This window comes from Ammospiza nelsoni, chromosome 2, assembly GCF_027579445.1.
Source record: "Ammospiza nelsoni isolate bAmmNel1 chromosome 2, bAmmNel1.pri, whole genome shotgun sequence".
Lineage (NCBI taxonomy): Eukaryota > Metazoa > Chordata > Aves > Passeriformes > Passerellidae > Ammospiza > Ammospiza nelsoni.
Window position 1 is genome coordinate 49,640,981 of NC_080634.1, and position 24,731 is coordinate 49,665,711.

At 38.0% G+C, this 24,731-nt stretch overlaps 1 protein-coding gene across 1 annotated transcript in view; it reads left to right on the plus strand.

Annotated features, from left to right (window-relative positions):
- WASF3 (WASP family member 3) overlaps window positions 1-24,731 on the plus strand; it is a 65,284-nt gene that overhangs the window by 36,237 nt on the left and 4,316 nt on the right. The window contains exons 3-8 of the mRNA XM_059466991.1: window positions 5,904-6,046; window positions 12,032-12,166; window positions 15,590-15,743; window positions 16,156-16,273; window positions 20,749-20,924; window positions 23,525-23,788. Of these exons, the coding sequence (XP_059322974.1) occupies window positions 5,914-6,046; window positions 12,032-12,166; window positions 15,590-15,743; window positions 16,156-16,273; window positions 20,749-20,924; window positions 23,525-23,788 (980 nt within the window). The 5' untranslated portion in view covers window positions 5,904-5,913. The remainder of the gene's footprint in view (window positions 1-5,903; window positions 6,047-12,031; window positions 12,167-15,589; window positions 15,744-16,155; window positions 16,274-20,748; window positions 20,925-23,524; window positions 23,789-24,731) is intronic.

The window sequence follows — 24,731 nt, forward strand, 5'->3', positions numbered from 1 at the left end:
AAGCTGGTGCTTGGGGTCTTTCACCTTTCTGCTTTCTCTTCTATTCCACTTTAGCACATACATGAATCTTGAAGGTGGGTGATGGCAGGCAATGTAGAATTACAAACTTGAACAGGAAAATGAACAGTATTACCAAATTGGGTGTCATTTAGAGATGGAAATTGTGTGTTAATTGACTGTTAGGACATCAGATATATGGGAAAACTTAACTGTCTGTAAAGGTTTTAAATGTTGAAATGCCCTAGACATGGAGACTGTGATTAGGAGGTGGTGTAACTTGATTGTGTGGCTTGATGTGAACAATCCAACAGTATTTCTCTGGTTTTGATGAGGTGAAATGCAATTGCTGATTCAGACACTGAAATTTAGGTGAGTGCCTGTCAGAGCTTGCACATGAGGTGTTTGAGCACACCATGTCATTCTTGTATCTGTTAAGAGATGCAGGGATTTGGTTGCTCTCTGGGCTTCTGCTGAGCTCATATATATGTAGCCATACAAATTTAGGTGCTTAATTCTGAATGGAATCCCATCTGGTACATTACTCATGGCAAGCTGTGTATTCAGTCTGTCTCATTTTTCTTCTCCATAGAAAGAGAATTATGGTATGTATAGAGAGCTGGGAGATTCATCAATGGAAAGCTCCAAAGCTCTCTGGAAAGAATAGGCTATATTCAGAGAGAATTTGGAATTGATGTATAGTAAGCTCTTTTTCATGTAAAATGTTCAGCTTTGTCATATTTTACTAGAGGATATAAGAAGAAATCTCTGAAGAGTTTAAGAAATGGATTGAACAGTGTCTTTGAGAAAATGTAATAAGTAAACATTCACAAGTAGGGAGGCTGTTTAATGAATTGGAATTTGTTTTGTGGCATTAGTGAATATGTAAAGAACTTGAAATAAAGAACTATGGAATTGAGGTACATTATTCTTAGCACTCATGTAAATTGCAGTGCTTTTTGGGGATGTGAAAGGACAAAAGGCAGGTTTGGGGAACAGCTGGTACTTCAAGTTTTTGCCAGTAGCTCAAATATTTGAAAAATTCATCTTGTCTCTTGTAATAGCTGTGCTCTGCTGTTGTTTGGAAAGATTGCACATGGTGTTTGTCATCTTTCAAGTTTGTTACTGTACATCTGCTCTCTACATGATTTTTTAAGAATCTGGCTTGCCAAGGCAGTGTCAGACTTCTTGCAAGCAGTTTAGCAGCTGCTGTCCAGGGGAAGGCAGTCTGAGGTGACCTGGAGTGGTACTTCTGTGGCTGCGGGGGAAGCATGCAAAGAAAAGCAAAAATGCTTTGATTAAGTCTTTCCATAGCACACTTGCCTCTGCAGCAATGAATACTGGGATAAGTGCTTTTTAATTTTAAGACAAAAGGCAAGTTGTTATGGAGTTGTTATGCAAGTTTTTATGGGAGGGGAGGTGAGAATATGGAGGAAGCATACAAAATCTGAATTTTAAAGGGTTGATCTAAGCTAATTGAAGCTTTTGCTGTCCTGTCCTTTCAGAATGTGTGTGGAAATCGAGTTGCTGATGCCTGGAGGGTTTGCAGAGCAGTGTCCGTTTGTACTGCAGTCAGAGTTCAGTCCAGCCAGATGTCGAATCTGATCCATGTCCAGTGAGGCACGCATGGGTTTAGTGAGATGTTAAGCGACATCTCACCCTCTTAGTTTTCCTCTCTCCCCTTTTGACTCCTCTGGTTTTCCTGGTCTGACACTAATGTGTCATACATTTCCACTTCAGCCAGTTGTACATGTGCAATAGAGCATCTTTCTAGAGTCTTCCTCTCTTCTGCTTGATGCAGCTGATGGCTTAAAGGCAGCTGTCAGGCATAGGTGACCTCACAGTGGAGGTGAACCACTTTATCCAAATTATAAGTCTTTGGTTTCATTGTGTACTTACCTGGGGTAAAATGAGTAAAAAAATTACCAATTTAGGATTGGGGCCAATCTACTGCACTGACACAATTTTTGAAAATATTAGTTTATTTGCATTAGATTTTTCAGTTATTTGTGGATGGAAGGTGTTCTGTTTTTGGCTAGGGTAGAGTTATTTTTTTTCACAGGGGCTAGTAGGGAGCTGTGTTTCAGATTTGTGCTCAACCCAGGGTTGATGAATTAGAGGTGCTATTGCTGAGCAGGGCTTACACAGAGCCACAGCCTTTTCTACTTATTGTACTTTGACATTGTCAAGGAGAATACTGGGGTGCCTGGGAGATTTGGGAAGAGACACAGCTAAGACAGGCGACCCAAAATGATCGTGGGAGTATTCCAGACCATGTGACATCATGCTCAGGGTATAAAGTGAGGGGAAGAAGGAGGAAGAAGGGGGAATGTTTGGAGTGATGGTGCAGTACTTTGACTTCCCACATCACCATTATGTGTGATGGAGCCCTTCTGGAGATGGCTGAACACCTGCCTGCCTGTGGGAAGCAGTGAATTAATTCCTTGGTGTGCTTTTCTTGCGTGGGCAGCTTTTGCTTTCCCTGTTAAACTGTTTTTATCTCAACCTATGAGTTTTCCATCTTTTACTCTCTTGATTCTCTCCCTAATCCAGCTGGTGGGGAACAGAGAGCAACTCTCTGGGAGGCTTGCCTCTTGGCTAGGGTTTAAACTGCGGCAGAAGGGAAGTTATTAAACCTCTCTACTGCAAAATTAAATATGATTTCTAAATGCCGGTGTATTTAATATAGTGACATCACAGTGTATTTCTTGTCTAGGAAGAACCTGGGACTGAGTGTGACTCAAAACAGGGGGAAGATGAATATGGAAGGCAATGGAATTACCATTGCAAATTTTTGGTTTCTGCTCCTGGTAACACATTCCCTTCAGTTTGGTTGTGTCTCATGAAGACCCTGTAATTCAGAGGCCTGTTTTGTCTTGATTCCTCGTCTAACTTCTTGCTACGTAGATTTTGAAACTAATTTAGCCTCACTTCTCATGCATTTTCTTTAAAAAGGATTAAGTTCATCTGAGTTGTGTGTGGTGAGGAAAAAGGTGGTTGTGCTTTAGTAGTAAGGACACAAGCTTTTTACTTAGTAATGGGTTAATATCTAAATAGGTCTGTAGTGTTTAATTCAGTTAGGTAAAGGGTTTAAATTAGAAGAAATTTATTGCAATTGTAGAGTTCTTTTTTTTTTTCCTCTGATTAAGAGCAGGTAGTGGATTGCTTAATTTGTTGCATATATTTACTCATTGGTGTTCAGTTTATCTTTTGAAATTAAACTTCAAACTGAAATGAGATTGCTACATAATAATTTAAATCATGCATTCAAATATGAAAGTTGTTTATTTTCCCCTACCCTCAGCCCTGGTGTGTGCTTTAGCCTGCTCTTTAGAGAAATGGGAGTTCTTGTGTTGGTCTGTCACTACCCTGGTAGCTCTTGAACACACTGGACCATTTCGTCAGTAAGTGACAAGAAAACAAAAAGCTCAAACTGCAGTTGCATGTTTTCTTCAAATTAGCTTTTACAGGCAAAAAGGAACATTATGTGGAGAAGAGACTTTAATAAGAGCTCCTGGTGGAAGGCATTCTGATTGTACTCAGTGTGGTAGGTGTTTCAAGAGGTAGAGATGATTAGCTGGGCAGTGCTCAGCCAGCTTCCAGCTGTGTGGGCTCGTGAGGGAGGTGGGTGAGCTGCAAAAGGCAAGGGCAGGGGGCAGCTCTGAGAGTGCTGGACAGAAAGCCATGGGAAAAACAGGCCTCATATAATTAATTTAGCACTAATTTGTGTTCCTTTTGATTTATTTCTTACAAATTATGTTTAAATGAAATGCATTTTCACTGTAGCGTTTACATTAGAGTGGAATAATTCCTCATAATTATTCCTATTTTGTAGCTCCAATGCACTAGCCTGTTTGCAGAGTGTTGGTGCTAGATGTTGCTCTTCAGTAATAGTGAATTTCCAGTTTTGACTTATTTTTGATCAAGTTCAGAAAAATATCTGCAATGGGTATGAAGTAGTATTTTGAAATATATATGTTTGTAGAGGGATACAAAAACGTAGAACAGAAACAGGAAGGTTTTTTTAATCAAATACAGAAATTGTTCCTCTGTTACCTCTGATGTGCTGTGTAAAATTTAGCAAACTCAGCTAACCTTAAATTCTGACATATTCAAATTGTCTCATATTAAGAAAGACGTACAATATAATTCAAGACTGCTGCTTAGAAGTCATGAGTTTGTTCCTTCCTGACTTGTTATGAAATAGTCTTTCGGTTAAATAGTTTCTTTTTGTTCATTAAGGCTTTTAAGCTTTTAGAAATGTTCTCGAGAATAAAATATTTTAAATTTTCAGGCGGAAGTAATTACAAAAATTACTGTGCAACATTTGAAAGGCAAAAGGATTTTTTTAATTTTAATGTGATTTTAATTAGAGAAATTGAAAGGCTACTTTAATTGCTTTAGTACAGTAAAAAAGAAATTTTCAGCTAAGTCTTTCCCAAATGAACTGTGTCCTTGGTAATAATGTAACTTCTTATTCCAGAAAATTTCCATGCCACATGGTTTTAAACAGAATATTATTCATGAGTAGTACATGGACATTGAATTGACTATAGTTTTAAAGAAAACTGCTTTAGATGTTTTTGTTTTATATTGCTTCCCTCTTGGGTGAATTCTGTCTCACTTGGGCATCCTTGCTCTCCAAGCTGCTCTCTGCAGGACAGTGTTTTCTATGCCATTGTGCCTTTTTGTGATGCTTTCAGATCTCTTTTTGTGGTTTTTTTTCCCCATCTGTTGTGGTTTAGGAATGGTACTCCACACTTTAGTTCTCCCCCCGAGACTTTCCAAACCACACTCACCCACTTGCTCCCCTTCTCCCCCTCTTCTGCCCCTCAGCCCCCAGGGTGGCCAGACAGGAGAACTGGATGCACAAAAGGCAAAGATCACAGCCTGAGATAAGAACAATTTACTGGAAACAGCAATGAGATATGAAAACAAACTAGCAGCAACAATATTAATAAGCATATAAAAAGAGAGAATTATTCACGTGCAAAAATGCTCAAAAAATGCAGAGCCTGACTTGATAGAAGCCAGGTTGTTCCTGACTGTAGAGGAATGCACTGCTTCTTGGAAATGAGAGAGGAATCCCTTTTCCCTGCCCCTGACAATGATGTGAGATGGTATCAAATAACACAATGTGCTGGACCCTCCCCTTGGTCTGGGCTGGAACCAAGATGCCGTCCTCATTTATTTCATTTTTCCAAGAAAACCAGTTCTGACAACTTTAGTTTTCTCAGATAAATGTCTTCCTGCATCTGGCATGTTCCCAAAAGCTGTCTAGTGAATGCCCTTATCCCATTCAGAATGCCATATAGCTCCCTCTGTGGAAAACCATCTTCTTCCTCATGCAGCCTAATTCTGAGAGGCACTTGCCCTTATGTGCCAGATGAATTTATCAATTTTGCTGGAAACTGTCAGGGCTGGGGTAGGTCGGTGTCTGACGTCACTGGGGGCTGTGGTGCTTGCTCGGTCTGTTGGTGGCCAGCTTGCCAAGACAGGATGCCAGCCTGCTCCAGACAGTGACCTTTCCTGCCACTCCTGTGGGGACTGCCAGTTTTTTCTAAATGCAAATGTGCACTCAAGTCCAGTGATTCTGGAACTGCAGCACAAGTCTGTGCATACAGTAAATCTTACACCAAATCTGAGGCAAAAAGCTTACATTACCTATATTGCCTTTGCTCTCTGCTGCTCTGCATGCTCCTGTCATATTCTGGCAGGAGTGGACAACTCCAGTGCCCTGGTCCGAATTTTACAGTATCTTACAGTGGGAAGGCTGAAGCAAGGCTTTTAAAGAAGAAAGGTGAAGTACTTTTTGGAGAAAAAAAAAGCCTGATGTGTGCTACACTGATTCAGAGCTCTTAATTTCACTTTTGTAAATGTCTTATGTATTTGTTTGTAAATTCCAGATTGTGAGCCATGCCTTTGGTGAAAAGGAACATTGAACCACGGCATCTCTGCCGAGGAGCTCTGCCAGAGGGAATTACAAGTGAACTGGAATGTGTAACAAATAGCACCCTTGCTGCTATCATACGCCAGCTAAGCAGCTTAAGTAAGTATCTGTAACTTCCTGCAAGTATTTAATTCATGATGAAAAGCTTTGAGATGGATTGTTTTAAATTGCAAAAGTATGGTATGGGACAGTACCATTTGTGTATTGTAATAATATGCTATATAATAATTGTCTTTATGCTCTTCTATATTTTGAAGTGTATTAAAAACCCCAACCCTCCCTCCACCCCCAAACCCCACTCCAAAAACCAAATTATCAAAAAACCAAACAAGCAGGAAAAAAAAACCGCTACCAAGAAAAACCCCAACCAAAAGACCAGAGCATAGAGGACCAGAAAATTTTCTAAGGTGAGAGAAACAAGACCAGCACTTGAGTTCTACTGGATTGAGCCTGCAAACTCTTCTGCCTCTTGGCATCAAATGACACATTTGACTGAAATTTTAGTTTTTCGTAGTGTGCTAGAATTTCCTAAGCCTTCTCTTTTATATATATGTGTGCTCAATTCATATGAATGAAATTAGGCACATTGAAAGGATGCCATTTGCTAAGCAGGCTACTGTTGAGGCAGGCTAACATCAGCTCTGTACCAAGTAGCCTACATACCACACCTGTCAGGTGACACCGCCACTAGCAATTCTAGAAGCATGACTGGAGTGTTTGCAAGATGAACAATATTTTTGATGAAAGGGATAAGAGATGTTTTTCAGACAGTCTTTAACAATCAGCAGCTGTTGTTTGTGCTGATAACGCTGCTCCTAGAAAAGAAATTACTGCTTCATCAGTTGCTTCTCTTTGTAAATGGACGTGGTTTTCAAACTGAGAGTCTGTATGGAGCTCAGACTATGGGGCCCACTGGTGTTCAGTTCATGATGATAGGAAAAAGCCTTTGCTTAGAGAAAGAGGACAAGAGACACAGCATTTCCCCTTTGCAGTAGTCAGGGATTTAGGGATTTTTCTGAGCTGGAGGTCCATCTGAATCATCCTATGTAATGAACGTTTGTAAAACTATCATCTGTGGTATTGCTTAGATATGTTGAAATAGGGATTGCACCTTCTTCTTCACCAATGACTTTTGGCACAATGTCCCAGAATGAAAGTTGACCTGTTTCTTTTTTTTTGATACCTTCTCATTCTAGTGTGATCAAAGATAATGAAAGGTGCTTTCATCTTGTGCATTTCCATCATGATTTGTGATTTTAAGTCTTTATCCTCTTCTCCTGGTGATATCTTTCCCAGGTTGAAGTGTCCTGATCTGTAAGTGATCTTTTTGAACAGAAACCATTTTGTATTTCTGATCACTGTTATTTTTGCTTTGGATATGTAAGTTAGGGTATGTTGTGGTTTTTTTAAGGTGGAGTGTTGAGGACTTCAGATCATATTCAAAACAGACTTCTGTTTTATCATTATTGCCCTAGGAATTTGTAGAATTTTGATTGTTGCTAAGTGTTGAATTATCATTTTCAGATAAGCTTGCAAGTGATCCTCTGCTCTTTCTTGAACAGCAGCTGAGGATTTAGTGTCTAATGTTATTTAGAGTTACTTTGTGTTTTCATTGTCATTGAGTTTCATCTTCTGTTTTCTCAGTCAGTTGCTTAGTAGTGCCATCCTTAAGTTTCAGCAAGGTGAGAATGGGTAATATTCTAATTGTACTGAAGGAGACCTCATTGTCAATGATAAGACCTCATTTTAGTGTTGAGCTATGATTGTTCAAGTGTGGATAATGCACCTTTTACTTCTCTGACTTGCTAGGAATGTGTACAGCTTTCATTTATCCAGATTTGGTCTTGGGGCTAATCTGTTATACAATGTATTTAGATCCTCTTATGATTGTTGCTGAGGAACTGACTACTTATATTCATATCTGGCAGTTTTCCCTTAGCAAATTTCATCTGAAGTCTTTGTAGACAGCCCCTAAAGTTCTGGTAGTGTCAAGTTAAAGATCTGTGCAAATAAATGATGTGTCCTTAGTCTTAACAGATGAATATGTGGTATTTAACAAGGGAAATGTACCACCATTCTCATGCACAGTCTGAAATACGTCACGTTTGCAGAGGGTTTTTTCTGCAGACAGCATTTGCTTTGCCTGTCTTTTGAGCCAACTGGGAGCAAGGAAATGATCACAGAAAAATGCTGTGCTGGAGCTGAAGTAGTATGTCCTGCTGACTGCATCAGAGCTGGTTGGTGTTCTCACATCTTGAGGCATAGAGCAAGCAAGTTCAGGTCTATCTTGCAGTCACACTGGTTTTTTAATGTTGCACTGTGAGTTCAGTGTGGATTTTAAAAACTGGCAGATCTGTACTGTTGCATACAAACTTGGCGTGCTTCTGCCTCTGCTCTTTTTGAGAGACATGAACAAGTTCCTATCCAAAGGGAATGTGCTCTCAGGAGAGCCTTTTCTGTATTATGTTTTCAGATTTGGGTTCATTTCCAGCCAGCTGGCTCAGAGCACAGGCAGAGTGAGCAGCATTCTCTGTGAAACTGCACTTTTATGTAAGGCAGAATGTTGTCTAGGGGATTTACCTCCACTTGGGAAGAGAGAATCTTCTGGAGGGGAAGGACAGGGAGCTATTGCAGCCTGTACCTCTGAGTAGCATGGAGGAAGGGTGATCTGTGGAGACTTGGAAGACATTTTTTTCATGCAGAGAACAGCATTCACCAACTTGCCTCCTAGTATTTTCTTGGGTAGATTGGCCACTGGCTCAGTTTCACTAATTTTCATGCAGGCCTGAGCACACTGCATCTCTCTGTAGTACTGCTGAACCAGGCTGGGTTGGAAAGGTTGCTTTTTTGCCATTAAGTATCATGCTAGAGGTACTGTGAAAAAGGAGATGGGAATCAAGACCTAGTCAGTAACAACCTACCACTTTTGCACCTTTAAAAAAAGAGGAGGGTAAAGTATGATTCTAATGTTTCTACTTAATGCAGTTTCAAATGCGTGGGTAGAATCACTGTCTATTGTAGTTGGAGGGAACGTCAGTAGGAAAGACTGCGTAATTTCTTAGATGGATTTTTAAATTAATGTATAGGTTGGCCACGTGTTGGGCAACACCTATTGTTTTTAAATTATTGTCTTACAGTGCCAAAGTCAAGTCTCAAATTGAAAGACACATGCTTTTTTCCAGTTTGTTTCTGTTTTATTGAAGATCTAATTTAAACAATGGCAATGTAGAAAACACATGAAATATTATTTTATTTCTAAAACTTAATGCATCATGTTAATCACACCAGCATGTCCAGTACTGCTTTGCAATGTCACTGTTTTCACAGACAGGAGATTGACAATCTGTCTTTCACATGTTCTGGGCTAGCAAGTGTTGAAAAAAAATCAAGTATTAAAAGAAGTATGCTCCCACTTTGCCTTCTGAAAGATAACTGACAAATATCCATCTCCTTGACTTCTCTAGGGGTAATATGTTTAATCCTAGGATGTGGCAGTCCTCTCTCAGCAGGCTGATTTCAATATATTAACATAAACTAACGTGTTAAAATTGATTGAGCTCTTAATACTGGTGGCTGAAGAATGTAATAATTGCTTTATTTAACTGAAGAGTTGAAAAGCTTATTTTATTTTTTCCATAGCTTGGAATAACATCTTCATTTGGAGCAACTTAATCAAGTGGGGATTACAAGTAAATTTCAACTAGATGCTGGGAACACTTAGAGAACACTTTTAGTGTGCAGGCAGTTGAAACACTGGCACGGGTGGCGCGGAGGAGTTGTGGAGCCTCCATCCTTGCAAGTGTTCAAAACCCAGCTGGTCAGAGTCCTGTCTCATTGTACTCTGAGCTGGGAATTGGAGCAGATGATTGTGAACTTCTGCTGTTCTGTGGTTGTGTGTGACTTCTGTTTTGGAGGGAGAGGAGATTAGGAGCAGGTAGATAGCATACCTTTCTTATCCACCTTCCTTTATATATATAAAGCAGAGCTTGCATACACTGACATATCTTAACATTTTGGGTTAGTTATTGGTTGATGTTACACACTGTAATGAAAACTATTACTGGTAAAGTCCTTCATTCAGTGGCAATCACTTTTTTTCTTGTGATTCACAGTGTTTTCAGATAATGTTTTGGTCTACTTGTTGTTTCCTCTCCCCTCCCAGGTAAGTGACCAAGAAGAGGCCAGATTGTCCTGTTGACTACCTAAGTGTGACTATTTTTTTTACACTGAGTGTAATATATATTATCTCCAGATGTTCACAGAATGGGATCTTAGCTGAAATTTTCATTGTATTTTTACTTTTCTTTGTGAAGTATTAAGGTTGGTTATTGGACCAACTTAAAATGTCAATAATGGCTGCTTTGGAAGTCCCTGTCATTTAGGTGGTTAATTCATATTCCATATTCTTCCAACTAATTAGTTTTACTTTGCCCCCTTCCATTTCTGCTCTTCAGACTCTTCTTGATGCAGGTCGTATCAAGATGAACTTAATTCAGAAGTAGGGTTTTAAAGTTTGTTTTTGTTTGAAAAGCATGGTTAAGTGCAGGAGGCAGGACTTTTCTTTCTTCAAGGATTTCTTGAGGAGGTTGGGCTGCAGAAATTGTAGAGGGAGACATCTTAAATGAAATATCAGCATCTGGGTAGGCAGACCATCAGTTCAGTGAGTGGGAGCCATGAGTTTGGGTGGAATCTGAAATTTTTAGGGGAAGTTCTGGGGCAGGCCAGCTATTAAACTGGGGATCCGGAACCACTGATCTGGAGTGGATGAGAGTTGTGGAGTGGGGCACAAAGAGAGTCAAACTGTGGATGACTGTGCCTAGTTCTATGGGAGGACTGGGAGAGGAATGGCCATGCACAATGATCTGTGCATCAGGGAGGGATTTGGTTTATCATGTGGCACCTTGTGTCCACTGTAGCACTTTCAGGGAAGGGCCTGAGGCTGCAAAACTGTACTAGGCACTGGTGATGCCACACTTTGAGTATGGTGTCCAGTTCTGGGCCCCTCAGTTCAGGAAGGACATTGAGGTGCTGGAGTGGATTCAGGGAGGAGCAACAAAGCTTGTTAAGGGTCTGGAGCACAAGTCTGAGGAGCAGCTGAGGGAGGTGGGGGTGTTTTGCCTGGAGAAAAAGAAGCTGGGGGGACCTTATTGCTCTCTACAAGTGCCTGAAAGGAGGGTGTAGGCAGGTGGGGGTTGCCCTCTTCTCCCAGGTGACAGGATGAGAGGACAAAGTCTTAAGCTGCTTCAGGAGAGGTTTAGGTTGGACATGAGGAGGAATTTCTTCACAGAAAGTGTGATTAGAAATTGGAATGGGCTGCCCAGGAGATTATGGAGTCACCATCCCTTGGAGGTGTTAAAGGAAAGACTGGATGTTGCACTTGGTGTCATGGTCTAGTTGACGTGATAGTGTTTGAACATTGGTTGGACTCAGTGATCTCAGAGGTCTTTTCCAACCATATTGATTCTGTGATTCAGTGATCTGCACTGCGCTGTCCACTGTCACAGTGACTGAGAACATAGAGCGGGTGAAAGGGAAGCTGAAAAGGTTGTGCACCAAGTCCAGTGTGGCCGTGGCTAAATGTGGTCAGTGGCCTCTGACCCTCTCTCAAATGACTCCAGGGACAGCAATGTTTGCAGTTGGCATTTGGAGAGGTAAGTGGGCTGCTGTTTTTATTTTGATGTTGGCCTGTGCTACTAGCAATTGCAGGATTTCAAGATTTACTTCAGAAGCTTTTATTGACTGCAGTAACTTCAGGCCTTTTCATCACAGAGACAGGTTTTAATGCTCAGTTGTCTGTCAGTTGGCACTAGCTCAGCTACATAAGGATTAGAATTTGTAAGTCTCCCTGTGTTTTTAAGAAGACTGCTAACCAGGATGTCCAGAAGAATAGACTTCAGGCAGAATTTATGGTATATTTTGACTTTTTTATGCAAATCTGTTACCCTGAATTTTGCTGAATGACAAACTGCACTGTTCTAATCCTACAGCTACTGTGTTTGATTATACTTCATGATCTTGAAGCCATTTGTCTTGTGTTTTGTAAGTCACTAGCAAAGGGATTTCCTTGTCTATTTTCTTACATAGGCAAACATGCTGAAGACATATTTGGTGAATTGTTTAATGAGGCCAACAGCTTCTACATCAGAGCAAATTCCCTCCAAGACAGAATTGATCGCCTTGCTGTCAAAGTCACCCAGCTGGATTCAACAGTGGAAGAGGGTAGGTAATTGCCTGAAAGCATTGAGCCAGAAGTGATGTTGACAAGAGCACAGTATTTAATTGCACAATAACCTCTGTCTTTTCAAAGTAATCCTGTAACGATATTTCATCTTGTTGTCTCAGTAAGGCAAGCTGGGAATAATCACTTTAGCAGAGCAAGTGAAAGTATTCTTGAGTCAAGAAGCCCCTGTAGTAATGGAGCCATTAAGCTGCCTTTTTCATGAGGAAAACTTTGAGTTTGTGAGTGTAATAAATCATAAATTAATAAATATAGACCTTACTGGGGGTAAGTCAGAAAACATTTGGACTGGGTGTCCCTATCAATTTCAGAGTAGGATAATTACAAACTACATTAGTACCTTAGTCTGTTCTGTGATCATCAAAGATCTTGAAATACTCTGTATTTAAACAAGGCACTGTGTTTGGATCAACCAGGTGAAAATCTTCAGGGAGTTCTACTCACTATAAACTGTATTTCCTTTAAAAATATTTCATGCATATGAGCTTGGTCATTCACTTCATAAATATACAGTAAAAACAAAGGATTTAAGTAACATCATTACATTGTTTGAAAGCACTTTTTTGGGTAGATAAAGCATTTCTCTGTCTAGCTTTAAAGGCTATTAATGTGCATCTTGGCCTCCATGCTACATGTCTGAGCCAGCTCATGCCTGTACTTCCTGTTTAGATGATTCCTGACATTTACGAAAATGTAAAAAGCTTTTTATATCAGTACAGTAGTGTAATATTGACTCAGCAGTAGTTAATGCTACTTGTGATGCATTTCAGTGTTATTTATGTGGCTTATATATTTCATGTGCCATTCAGATTTTTGTAGCCTACATATTTATAGTGCCAATTATTAGTGCCAATATTAAATTTTAGTGTTGATATCTAATTGTATAATGGTGTAATATTTAACTTTCCTTTTTTAGCTGGTTACTGTCTGGAAATCATTATGCGTTGTTGTTTTATGGTTTTGGAACATATGAACTGTTAGGGCATCTACAGCTTCTCTGGGCAGCTGTGATAGTCTGTCTCCAAAGAGACCTGGTTAAGTGAAAGGTGTCCTTGTCCATGGTAGGGGGATTGGAATGAGATAATCTGTAAGATCCTCTCCAAACCAATCCACTCTGATTTTTTGGTACAAGCACCTGCATTTTGCTGTCTTAGGAGTCAAGAGCTATGTGGGAACATAAACTAACCTCCTATGGGATCACTATTCAGCTTAGTTTTTGAGGCATATTGTGTTGGTACTATGAGCAAACTAGATGATATTAATATATTGTTCTTTTGGAAATGGCAGTTCTCATCTTGGTTTTGCTGGTTTTGTTTTCCCCCCCCCCTTTTTTTTTTTAATGCCTCATTAATGTCTCATTAGTGCTGTGCAGTAGCACCCAGCTAGTTTTCAGAGTTTGGAGGATAATTAAAAGCAATCTTTTGGAAGGGGAAACTATAGTGTATGGACTGAGAATTTAATCAGTGTTTATTTTAAATTGACAGCAGTTGTTACTCTTGCATTGCTAATCATGCTTCATATTAATAAGCTGTATATACAAACTGCTGTCGCCTTAGTGTCAGTAGTAAATTTTATTAGCTGTTTCACTGTAGGAGTTGAAGTCTTTATAATAATTCATTGTACTGTCAGAAATAGTATGTTTCTGGATAGCTTTGGCATTTAAGCAAAATGTCAATTGCAAGGTTGTTTAAAAAAGCCCTTCAGATTTGATTGCGTCAGTGATTTCTAATATTCTTAGATATAGCTAATACAATGTATATAAAAATATTTTATATATAAAAAACTACAGTTGAAAAAACATTTAAAAATAATTGTGGTAAAGTTTTAAAAATAGATATAAATAACTTATTCCAAAAATCTCCAGAAAAATGGTGGGGCTTTTTTGATTCTTTGAATGTCTCCCATCAAACAAGAATGAAACAATTCAGATATATACATCTAAAAAATCTGTCTGAAATACCTTTTCCTTACAGGCAGATTTAAATAGAAAGTACATTTAGAAATTACATTTTGATTCAGATGATGTGAATGGGAGAACGAGTATTAGACATAAAATATTCTATTTTTAATTTTTTGCTATTTGCAAATGTTATACATTTGCACTGTATACATTTTTAATTTTTTGTTATTGTAGAAGTTCCAGAAGAAACTAAGTAATTCTTGGAGTGAGAAGCAAGACCTCAGCACAGATAACAAAAATAGTTGGGCAGAGAAGTCTGAGTGGGATTTGTTGTCCATCATGACAGACAATAACAGTGTAAAATTTCATCCCTTTGTCTTCTTTCAGGTCATCAGTATACTGCATTTTTGGCCATTACTGTTCGTTTGCCTTGTGAATTTTCTCACAGTTTGTCCTTGAGACTCAATAAATTGGATGAATGGGCAAGAAGTATTAGATGAAATATCAATGGGAATAAAAGGAGACTAAGCCAGTGTATTTTGTTTGCACAAGTCCTACAGCTTACCCTCTTATAAAACACTTGGATTGAATCCAGAAGTGGTCAGTGTCGTTGTAGACAACCTAGTGAAGACTTCAGCATCCTCTTCAACTTCATTCTAAAACCTGTATTTCAGGGTGCTGAGGGGTGGAAGATGATAGCAAGAGCTTACTGTCACTTTTAAATTGTGATTGGCCTTTAACTGGATCTTCTTTAACAATGATTGCTGCATTTCATGAAAACTTGTATTAAGAGTGAAAGAAAGCCTTGATAAGAGTGACAGGAGCAATTAAAACCAACTTCAGCCTTTCATTTGAAAAGAAAGAATGAAAAGCCTGGTGTCATTTTCCCCAGAGCTGTGTATGTGAAAAGATAAAATGAAAGTACGAGAGTGCAAGTATTTCTCTCTGTAGAGACATAAGCAAAACATAAGAGCAAGGAGTGTTTAGTTATATGGGAAGACATAGGAGTTGAAAGAGAGTAAAATAAGAGGAACTCTGTCTCTCACAGGAGGTTGTTGCAGCTATAATTTAATTATACTTAGAATGGGCTGGAATATGTGTATAGATAGCATGTACAATTATAAAACACTGTGTCAGAGGAATACCATACCTTGTTTCACTCTTGAAGCCAGTCTTTCTGCTGTTAGAACTCCAGGATAAAGCTTATAAAAAGGGGAAATGGTTGGGCATCTGCATTTGACAGCATTCTTGCATCATCTTCCAAGATACAGTCCATGGTCCCATTATTTTAAGTGAGGTTCTGGACCAAGTGAGACTTACATCTGTTTTATTATGGGAATTCTTACATGCCTTTGTGCCTAGTTATCAGGATTATCCACTGAGGAAAAACCTGTCTTTGTGTTAACATGCTGAAAATATTTCAAATCATTAGTGAAAAAAGAATGTTGTGTATCCACTTTAATTCCTTTCAGACTTGTAGTAAATGTGTTTCTGTTTCTAACAGTATCCTTACAGGACATCAACATGAAAAAAGCATTCAAGAGCTCAACAGTTCAAGACCAGCAGGTAGTTTCAAAGAACAGCATTCCTAACCCAGTGGCTGATATTTATAATCAAAGTGACAAACCACCACCTCTGAATATTCTTTCACCTTATAGGTAAGGAAATATTGATTGTTGACCCTTTATTTCCTAATTGTATGCAGAGAATAATTACAGCAGAGGGGAAAAGCTATATTGATTATTGAGATTTGATTTTTCAAGATTGACAAAACTCAATCTGCAATAAATAATTTATTTCTTTTTTGAGAATGGTATAGCACAGCATTTGCGGTGTATTTTATTTTTAAGAATAAGAAGTTTTAACTGGAATGTGAATGTGTAGGATTTATGACCAAGGGGTGTGTTTTTGCTGCTGCTGCAGACAGTGCTGGTATTTGTTCATGGACCTCCAGTTAGGAAGGGTTGTTATTGATCAGCTGGAGGCTCGGATGATCATCAAAGGTAAATTTTTTTGATTTAAAGCACACTAGTTCATGTATTTTTATCTTTTCTTCTGCTGCTTTTCCAGGGATGATAAGAAAGATGGATTGAAGTTCTATACCGATCCTTCCTATTTTTTTGATCTTTGGAAAGAAAAAATGTTACAGGATACTGAAGATAAGCGAAAAGAAAAGAGGAGACAAAAGGTAAAAACAGAAACATAATAGCACAAACAATTTGTGCATTACAATCTTATGTGCAGTTGTCCAGGCATAAAAATTCCCAGGTCATACTTAGTTTGTGTGCATGGAAAGATTGTTCCTCTTGTGTGGCTTAGATTCAGTACATTCCATTTGTATAGCTTATCCTGTCTATTTTAAGAAGGCAGCAAATTGAATTTTAGGAGTGCTGTGGTTATCTTCCAAGATGCTGTTTTGAATCCTTTGCCAATATCTGCTTATTGGTAACCAGAAAAATGGCCCTGTTATGCTCCAGAAAAAGACCCTGTAATAGGAGAGAGGAAAGGAGTTGGAATTAGAGTTTTTTCCGTTCTAGTGTCCCATTCTTTCCATTCTGATTTTAAAGGAAAAAATACAGGTGTCTTTATAAGAATTTTAAAAAATCACTTGAGCATTTCTTTATTCCTGTAGAACAATTTCTACAAAACTACTTTATATATTTATAAGTTACTTTTAGACTTCAATTTAGGCAACACATCCTGCTTATTTCCATCCATGGTATATTTTCTGTAGATTTTAATTGTCTTATTACATTCTACAAATGCAAATATGCTCAATTCCAGTCATGTAGTATTATAGCCATACATCACAGAAATACCCCTTGATAAATTCTAGCTGAAGTACTATTTGATTTGATTAAATATATGCCAAGTCCAACTAAGAAGAAAGCAGCATAGACTTGAGTTTCCATGGATAAAGTTCAGTTTTTGAAGGGAAGAAATCTCAGGTTTAGCTTTCTATAAGATGATTTTCATGCATTTCATCATCTGTGTCCTTTGGAGAGCAGGATGATTTGGGTGAGATGTGTCCCAGGCACACTTTGTTCCACAGGTTGCTGAACCAAATGTCCTTTCTCTTTTATTCTTGTCCTTATGTTAGCAGTAACCAGGAATGAATCCAGAGCATTTATTGACAATTTTATAGCGGAACTTAAATTTTCAATCTACGAAATGATAGTTCTTTGCTCAATTTGTGCTCTAAAGAAGCACAAAACTTGATAGTTGTTGAGAAACTGTGCAGGTGAAATAAATGTTTATTGTTTAACAAAGTACAAGCTAGACACCTAAATGCCATCCTACTCAGCTGACCAAATACAGCTAATTTTTAGCCTCAATTTTTTAGGTGCTCAGTGAAATCTGAGAGTAGTCCCTGCACTAGAGAATCAGTTTTTCAGTATTATTTTGATAATTTGCCCGAAGTGCTCATGCTGTTGCAGCAGGAGGTTTATGAACTGTTTAATTTTCTTCCCTCAAATATCATGCTTTTTGTTTCTGTATACAGTTTAATTGAAAATATCTGACATGCTTCCTCTGATTTGACTCTTTCAGGCAAACTTTTTCTAAAGAAAAATGTAATTTTAATTTTTTAAGTTTAAAATCTGTGTAGTCTATTTTTTTTTACTTTCTGTAGATCAGTGTCTGAGAGTTCAGTGTAGTTTTGACTTGGTACTTACCAGTAGTATTCTAAATTGAATGGCTGTAGGTAGGGCAGTTGTGATTAAACAAAGGATAAACTGTTAGAATTTCCTCTTTATTGTGCTGGCTTTTTATCTGGGAATAATTAGCTATTCAAGCAAGTAAAAATTTCTAAATTTGGAAAGCTTATATTTCAGAAATCATTCTTGATGACTTGTGTTTTGATAGGATTTTATAAATTTGTGGTGAGGAAAATACTCTAGGCTTGTGCTTCCAGTTTTTTGAAAGTATTGCAAATACTTGCTGAAGCTGCTTTTTATCACTAGCTCTTAATTCTTTATTCAGATGCTTGAAATATCATTTGCTAATTCTTGAGGCAAATATCAAACTTACAATTAACTCAACCCTGTTTGAAGGCTCTAATATGTTTTGTCTTTGCTAAAATAATTTGCTGCCAACATGAATGACTTGTTTTCTGGCCTAATCTACAGCACCCACTTGTCTACCACAGCTTCTATTACAGCTAGCTAAAGAAAAAGTAACTCCTCTTAATATTGCTTTAATTTTCTGAGAAATATTTCCAGCTGTAATTATTTAGAGAGGCTTTAGCTCCCCTACAACTCTGTCATCTTTGCCCTGGGTTGTAAAGCTAGAGCTGTCTCCATTGTCAAGGGAATGAAACTGCTACTGAAACAACTTAAAACTACTCTTAGAGGTACATGTAGCTTTGTCAGCTGCTAGTAATAGGGCTGGCTGCCCCACTGTTTTGGAAGACATTTAATGTTTTAGAGATGTATTGATATAATATTTAATAAAAATATTGCTGCCAGTAGGGTTTAGTACTGCTTGAGTAAAAAGGATTCAAGTGTATTTATTCATTAGCATGCTTACAGATGCTGATCTGGAACAACCTGGCCAGCTGAAATCTGATCCAATTAAAACCAGCTAAGCTTTGTGCTTATTTTTTGGTTTTTTATACATCCACATGTATAAACATTTTTTAAACTTTTTAAACTTTTAAAAACTTTTTATAAACTTTTGTTTTTCATTAAAAAAAAAAGCTGATCTCTTTAAATAATAAGCAGTAACTGTAAGCAGTCATGATTGTGCAGGAATTGTATCAAAATTATTGTCTTCCTAGTAGCATCAATATTGGTCAAAAGGTGAATATTTATTTTACTTAGAATCTTGCAAGAAATATATAGTTGTGACCCCTAGATGACAAATTGTTGTTCTGAAAGAAGACAAAACAAAGTATTTTCAGTGAAAATGCTTACTTGATCTTTCTTCTGAAATATAACATGACTCAGGAACGAGGATAAAAGTCAAAAATTAAAAAAACCCCAAATATTTGCAGCAAATAATTAAAAAAAAGATTAAAAGCTTTTAATAAGCATATATTCAGCCATGGTAATTAGCAAAACTATGTATATTTAAAATAATGCTTGACTAAATATGTGCCCTTTCTGCTCCAAATCCTCTGTTGGCAGAATTTGATGTGAAAAAGTGGTTATCAGACATAAAAAGGGTGTGATTTGAAAAAGTTTGTGGAGGAAAAATATTTTGGGAGAACTGATTAAGAACCAAAATGATCGTTGTTATTAAACGTAAATCAGACCAAAAATCTGTTTACTGTAGAAATAGGCAGGAGTTGTCAAAACATTTGGGTGTTGAACTTCAAGAAGTCTTTTCTGACATTCGGAATGGTAGGAGGGTCAGCAGGTCCCTCATGCAAATATGCATAAATGAGCAAGAGATCCAAAACAAGGACAAGGAAGCCATTTGTTAGGTTTTTGTTAGTTATGTAATGCCAAACACATTATTTCAGAATTATTTACTCAGTGCTGTTTGACAGTTGGAGTAAAAAACCTGTGTTCATCTGTGATGAACTTTTTGTTAAATTTGCTTTCCAACTATTATCCCTTATTTTATGGGTCTAGATTCCCCAGCAGAAGGCTTGCCTACCAGAATTTGACCAAGCTCTTCTCTTGGTATAACTCACTCACTGCATTCTCAGTATAGCAACATAATTATTTTCTGAGAAACTGTTTTTCTAGCAGCCAAAAGCCTAACACCATGTATTCGAAGATGTAGGATCTAGAGCTGATTGAAAAAAAGACCCCTATGCTCTCATAAATACTGAGAAAAGGAGTAGCAGACCCTTCTCTGTCTGAGTTGAGCGATCATATTCATATTTTGTGCAGAAGCACCAGCATTAGTTTTATATTCATACTGAGTAGTCAGAAGTAGGTGAGTACAACATTTCCAAGGTGTGAAAGCATTAGGTCCCAATATTAGGAAATCTTGCTGTCAGTGAGGTAAAGATAAATAGGTATGATAAACACTGACATTGGTTGAGCTTGATGTTTTATTTATTGAAAGATAAAAGCACCCAAGTTTGTCATGGACGTATCAAGCTGTAATATACTGCTGGCCTGAGTGTTGCTGACTCACTGCAGAGAGAATTAGTGTAATTCATTTTTATATCAATGGTGAGAAGAAACTAGGAGGAATTTTGGTAGTTAATTAGATCTAAGAAGGGAGAGGAAGTTAAAACAAACAAAAATAATTTCACATAGCCTATGGAATAGGAAAGTGTGTCCAGTTTCTCCATACTTCCCCTAGCCCAGTTCATTGTGACCATAATGAATAACCAGAATAGCCCTGAGCTTATTTTACATTCTCAGACGTTTGATTTTCAGGAGATGAAAATTACAAGTCCCTCAGGATGGTGTAAGTAAAAGACCAGAAGCGATGTCAGAACTTCTACTTTCTGGCTTTTAAAATTGGTCCCAGTTCTGTATTAGGAAAACCAGGAGATTGGCATCACAGTAGCGCATGCATCCTTACAGATCAAAAGTCCTGCTACTAATGAGGTTATTTTAGTGCAGAGAAATTTTATGAAGACTTGGCTTCATCTGTAAATCTGGTCTTATTTTCATGCACTCTAACTGCATTTTAACCAGCTTTTTTCCTTTCCTTTTTTCTCTCTCTTTGCATGCTTTATTTCTTTTATTTGGACATTAGGAGCAAAAGCGTATAGATGGCACCACCCGTGAGGTGAAAAAGGTTAGAAAAGCCAGGAACAGACGCCAGGAGTGGAATATGATGGCATATGACAAAGAGCTTAGACCTGACAACAGGTTGTCTCAAAGTGTGTACCATGGAGCATCTTCCGAGGGATCACTGTCCCCAGATACTAGGTCTGTTTACAGCAAAGCTGTTTGTTCTACCACAGTTGTATGTTCAGCAATACTGAGTAGAATTAGGTGTTTTTACAGGATGGGAATAGTTAGACAAAACATACAATGCATGTTTAAAACATTCTTTTCAAATTTACTTTTAAAGGTAAATGACATAACAGATTCTGTAATGATTTTTTTCTTCCTCAGCTTCACATGAGCACTTAATGTTATGTACTGCAGAGAAAGAAGTGTTTGCTGTATGCTTTGTATTTCATCTTCAGTAGCTGTAGTTACAAAGCATTTAAGCCTCTACTAGATAATGTCAGTAGCTCTTCCTTAGTGTCTAGTCTGTTGTTTGGTGCCCTGCTGGTAGCTTAATAAATATTTTTCTGTGATCTACTCAGTCAAGAATACTTTTGCCTTTAAGGAATACTTCGATGGGGGAAAGAGTTCAGCTTTTTGATATTGTATTAGTCAAAAAACCAAGCTACAAAACCAGATGAGATGTTACTGCTTGAAATAACAAAATATCTCTGCTTAGAGATAATACAGCAGAATTCATCTTCATTGAGACTGAGATTCCCTTTGAGCTCAGTGGGAGCTACCTGATGTGCAATGAAGTCTTAGTTTTTGCACTAAGCTGGTCTCACCAGAGGATTTTCCCACTTACTTTATTTCCTTTGTCTGTTGTGATTAAGTACAAGCAATAAGCATTGAAATAAATGGGGTCCACTGGAAAAAGTGTTTAAATTGGTGAATGGCTAGGTTGAGAAAGCAGCTACCACTGCAAGAGTGTGGAATGACACTCTTGTACCTTTAGTCCACTGTACAGTGGAGATTAATTTAAAAGAAAAAAATCTGCTCAGAACTTTGCAATGTTGTGGTCTTTGTGAAAAGTAATGAACTTGTAATTGAAACGTAGTATTTGATATTGCTATTGGTCTTTCAGTTATGTATTCAGACTCCGTCACTGCCTAAAAACTGTTGTTTGTTTAGTTTTATTTTACAGTTTCTAATGCAAAACTTTGTCTCCTGTTAGTCTTAATAAAACACTGCAGACTGACAAAGCTTTACATAGGTTGATCTAGCTAAAGCTGTGGATTTTTTCATCAGAACTTCTGTTTCACACCTTTTGAGTATTTTTTTTCAGATTTAACACCTTGCTTCCAGGATTCCTGAGTTTAAATTATCACGTTGAAGTTACTTGTTTTTTATCTCCCAGCAATGTCAACATGTATTTGGTTGTTTGCAGATATGTGGTATTTGTAATCTGTGGGATTTTTTAAAGCAGAAATTGTAGGATGCTTCTGTTTTGATGTTGTTTGTGTGACAGATACCTTGTACTTACATATGCCTTTTATATTTTATAAATTATGGACTATTTTACATTTCAGTGAATCAAATAGCTGAGATTGAATCCTGAAATCTGTTTTACATCCATGAAGCATTAATTCTGAGAATGTGAGGTGGAGAGAGGGCTTTCTATTTTTTCACCTTGGAGTAGTCTTAAGCTATAAAAAAATCCATACATATAGAAATATGTACTGGTTTGAGAGACCTTTTCATACTGCCAGCTACTGCATGAGCAGTGTCCTGTAAGTCAGATCCCAAATAAATGTATTTGGTTATACTGTCTTTTTTTTCCTAGTGATAAAGTAAAAAAAAAATTGTTACATACCTTCACATTTGGTACTTGTAAGACTTAAGCATTAAATGTTGACATCCTGGTGTTTGGTCTGTGGCAATTTACAATGTATTTGTTATACTTATTGTACTTTAGAGAGAGAAACACAAGCTGAATCCAAACAGAAACCAGCAAATTAATGTGAGAAAAGTAAGAACAAGAAAAGAAGAGTGGGAGAGAAGGAAAATGGGCATTGAGTTCATGAGTGACGCAAAGAAAATGGAACAGGCAGGAAGCATGAAAGAGGACAAAATGCCCAAAGGGTTTGTTATTTTGTTTTGCTCAAAGCCCTGGCTTTTTGTTGCTTACCTTGCTTCCAGTCTCACAGATAAGTGCATCAGTTCACTGTGTTCACTAAAAGCCAGGCTGCACCATTGTTCATTACTAAAACAAGTCTTCACAGGAATGGGATGAAAAGATCCTTTTGCTCCCTCTCTTGGGCTTATTTGACAGAACATCCTAGACTTTGTATCTTTATGAACTCTCTGCTCAACTAATACTTACATTTCCCAGTTTCTTTAAGCCTTTCCAACAAAATTAATTGTGCAAACAAAATAAAAAGCATTTTCTAACTTTCAAAATTGGTTTTCTCTGCATTGGTAAAGTATATTCTTCTGCATAATTGCAAGTGCTTGTAGTATTGCTTTTCTTTTTCTGCTGCCACTGTTAATCTGAGGCAGGCTGGTAAGTATTGCCATTTCAAACAATGGACTGTCAAAATCATTGACAAAAACCATAAGCTTCATTATGGCTACTAAAATTCTTGTGCTTTCTGTGGACTTAAAAGGGAGTGATAACTGATAAATCGGGGAATCCTCTTGCAAGACAAATAATGCTGATTGTATTCTTTTTTGCTTGTTTTGTCAGTAATTTAGGTAATGCCCTGTTGCACTCACATAATCTGTTCTTCTGCATCAATTTACTTTAATTTTAGGTCCCATGCATCCGATGTTACAGATTATTCTTATCCTGCTACTCCGAATCATTCCCTCCATCAGCAGATAGCAATGCCTTCCTATGGAGCAGGAGATGGTCCACAGTACATGGCAGCGTCCCAAAGCCACGAGCATGAGTACAGACCGCCCTCCACCACTGTAAGACATGCCACTTTAAACAGACCTCAGCAACCACCTCCACCTCCACCCCAGCCTTCAGATGGCCAGCACAGCTCAGTACCTGTGGTACCAGCAGAATATGGGTAAGTCTGATTTATTCTAGTGGATTCTTGGCAAAACCAGAGGAATGCATGTTTTCCGTAACCATCGTAACGTGTAACGTTAAAGAAAGAGACCCCAAATACATTAGTTACCTCCTTGGGGAGGACAGAAGAAAATTGGTATAATTTCTATGTACGAACTGAATTTAAGTGAAGAAATAGTGAGAGCAGAAATAACCACGTTTGTATTAAATGAAGTGTGTATTTGTGAAGTCATATGATTGTAAAATATTAAGGGTGTCTAATATAATATTGAAGAAAGGATAATTTTCCTCTGAAGTGGAAAGTAGTTACAGGATAATTTGGATAAGATTTTAAACTTCAGGAAATGTGCAGAAAGAGTATTGTTGATTGTGATTAATCTGGCAGTGTTTGTTGCATCCCTGAAATCCCTGAAAGGCCTTTTCAGAGAAGCTTGTAATGGAATTGGGAGGGGTCTCCTCAGACACAAATTCCATACTGTCACAGGAGGAATGCCACTTTTTAATTCAAGACAGAGATCTATCAAATGCCTGTGTAGATATTTTGTCTGAATGCATTCTGAAGGAAGGCTTGCTACAGAGTTCTGGTTCTCCTGTAGCAAGAAAACATCTGTTTTCTAATACATCTGTCTCTGTGTCTGTTCTTTTGTGTAAATAGCTTAAACTTTCAAGTTGTAACCCCAGGAAGTTGTAGTCATTCTTGCCTGTGTTGCCTTTTTACTATGCAAGCCAAGGTTTGTCATCCTTGCTTGATGCAGCCTGGGGTAGCCTTTGCCTGATTCATGGCTATCGTGCTGCAGATGACTCAGTTAGGAGGGACTGCTCCAGCCTGCCCTTTCTCTGTTGTTTCCAGTGTATAAGACATCACTGTGCTTCGCCCTCAGGTCCATGACCATTGTTGGGATGTCGCAGTTGTCACACACTGGCATGTGTCACTCAATGTC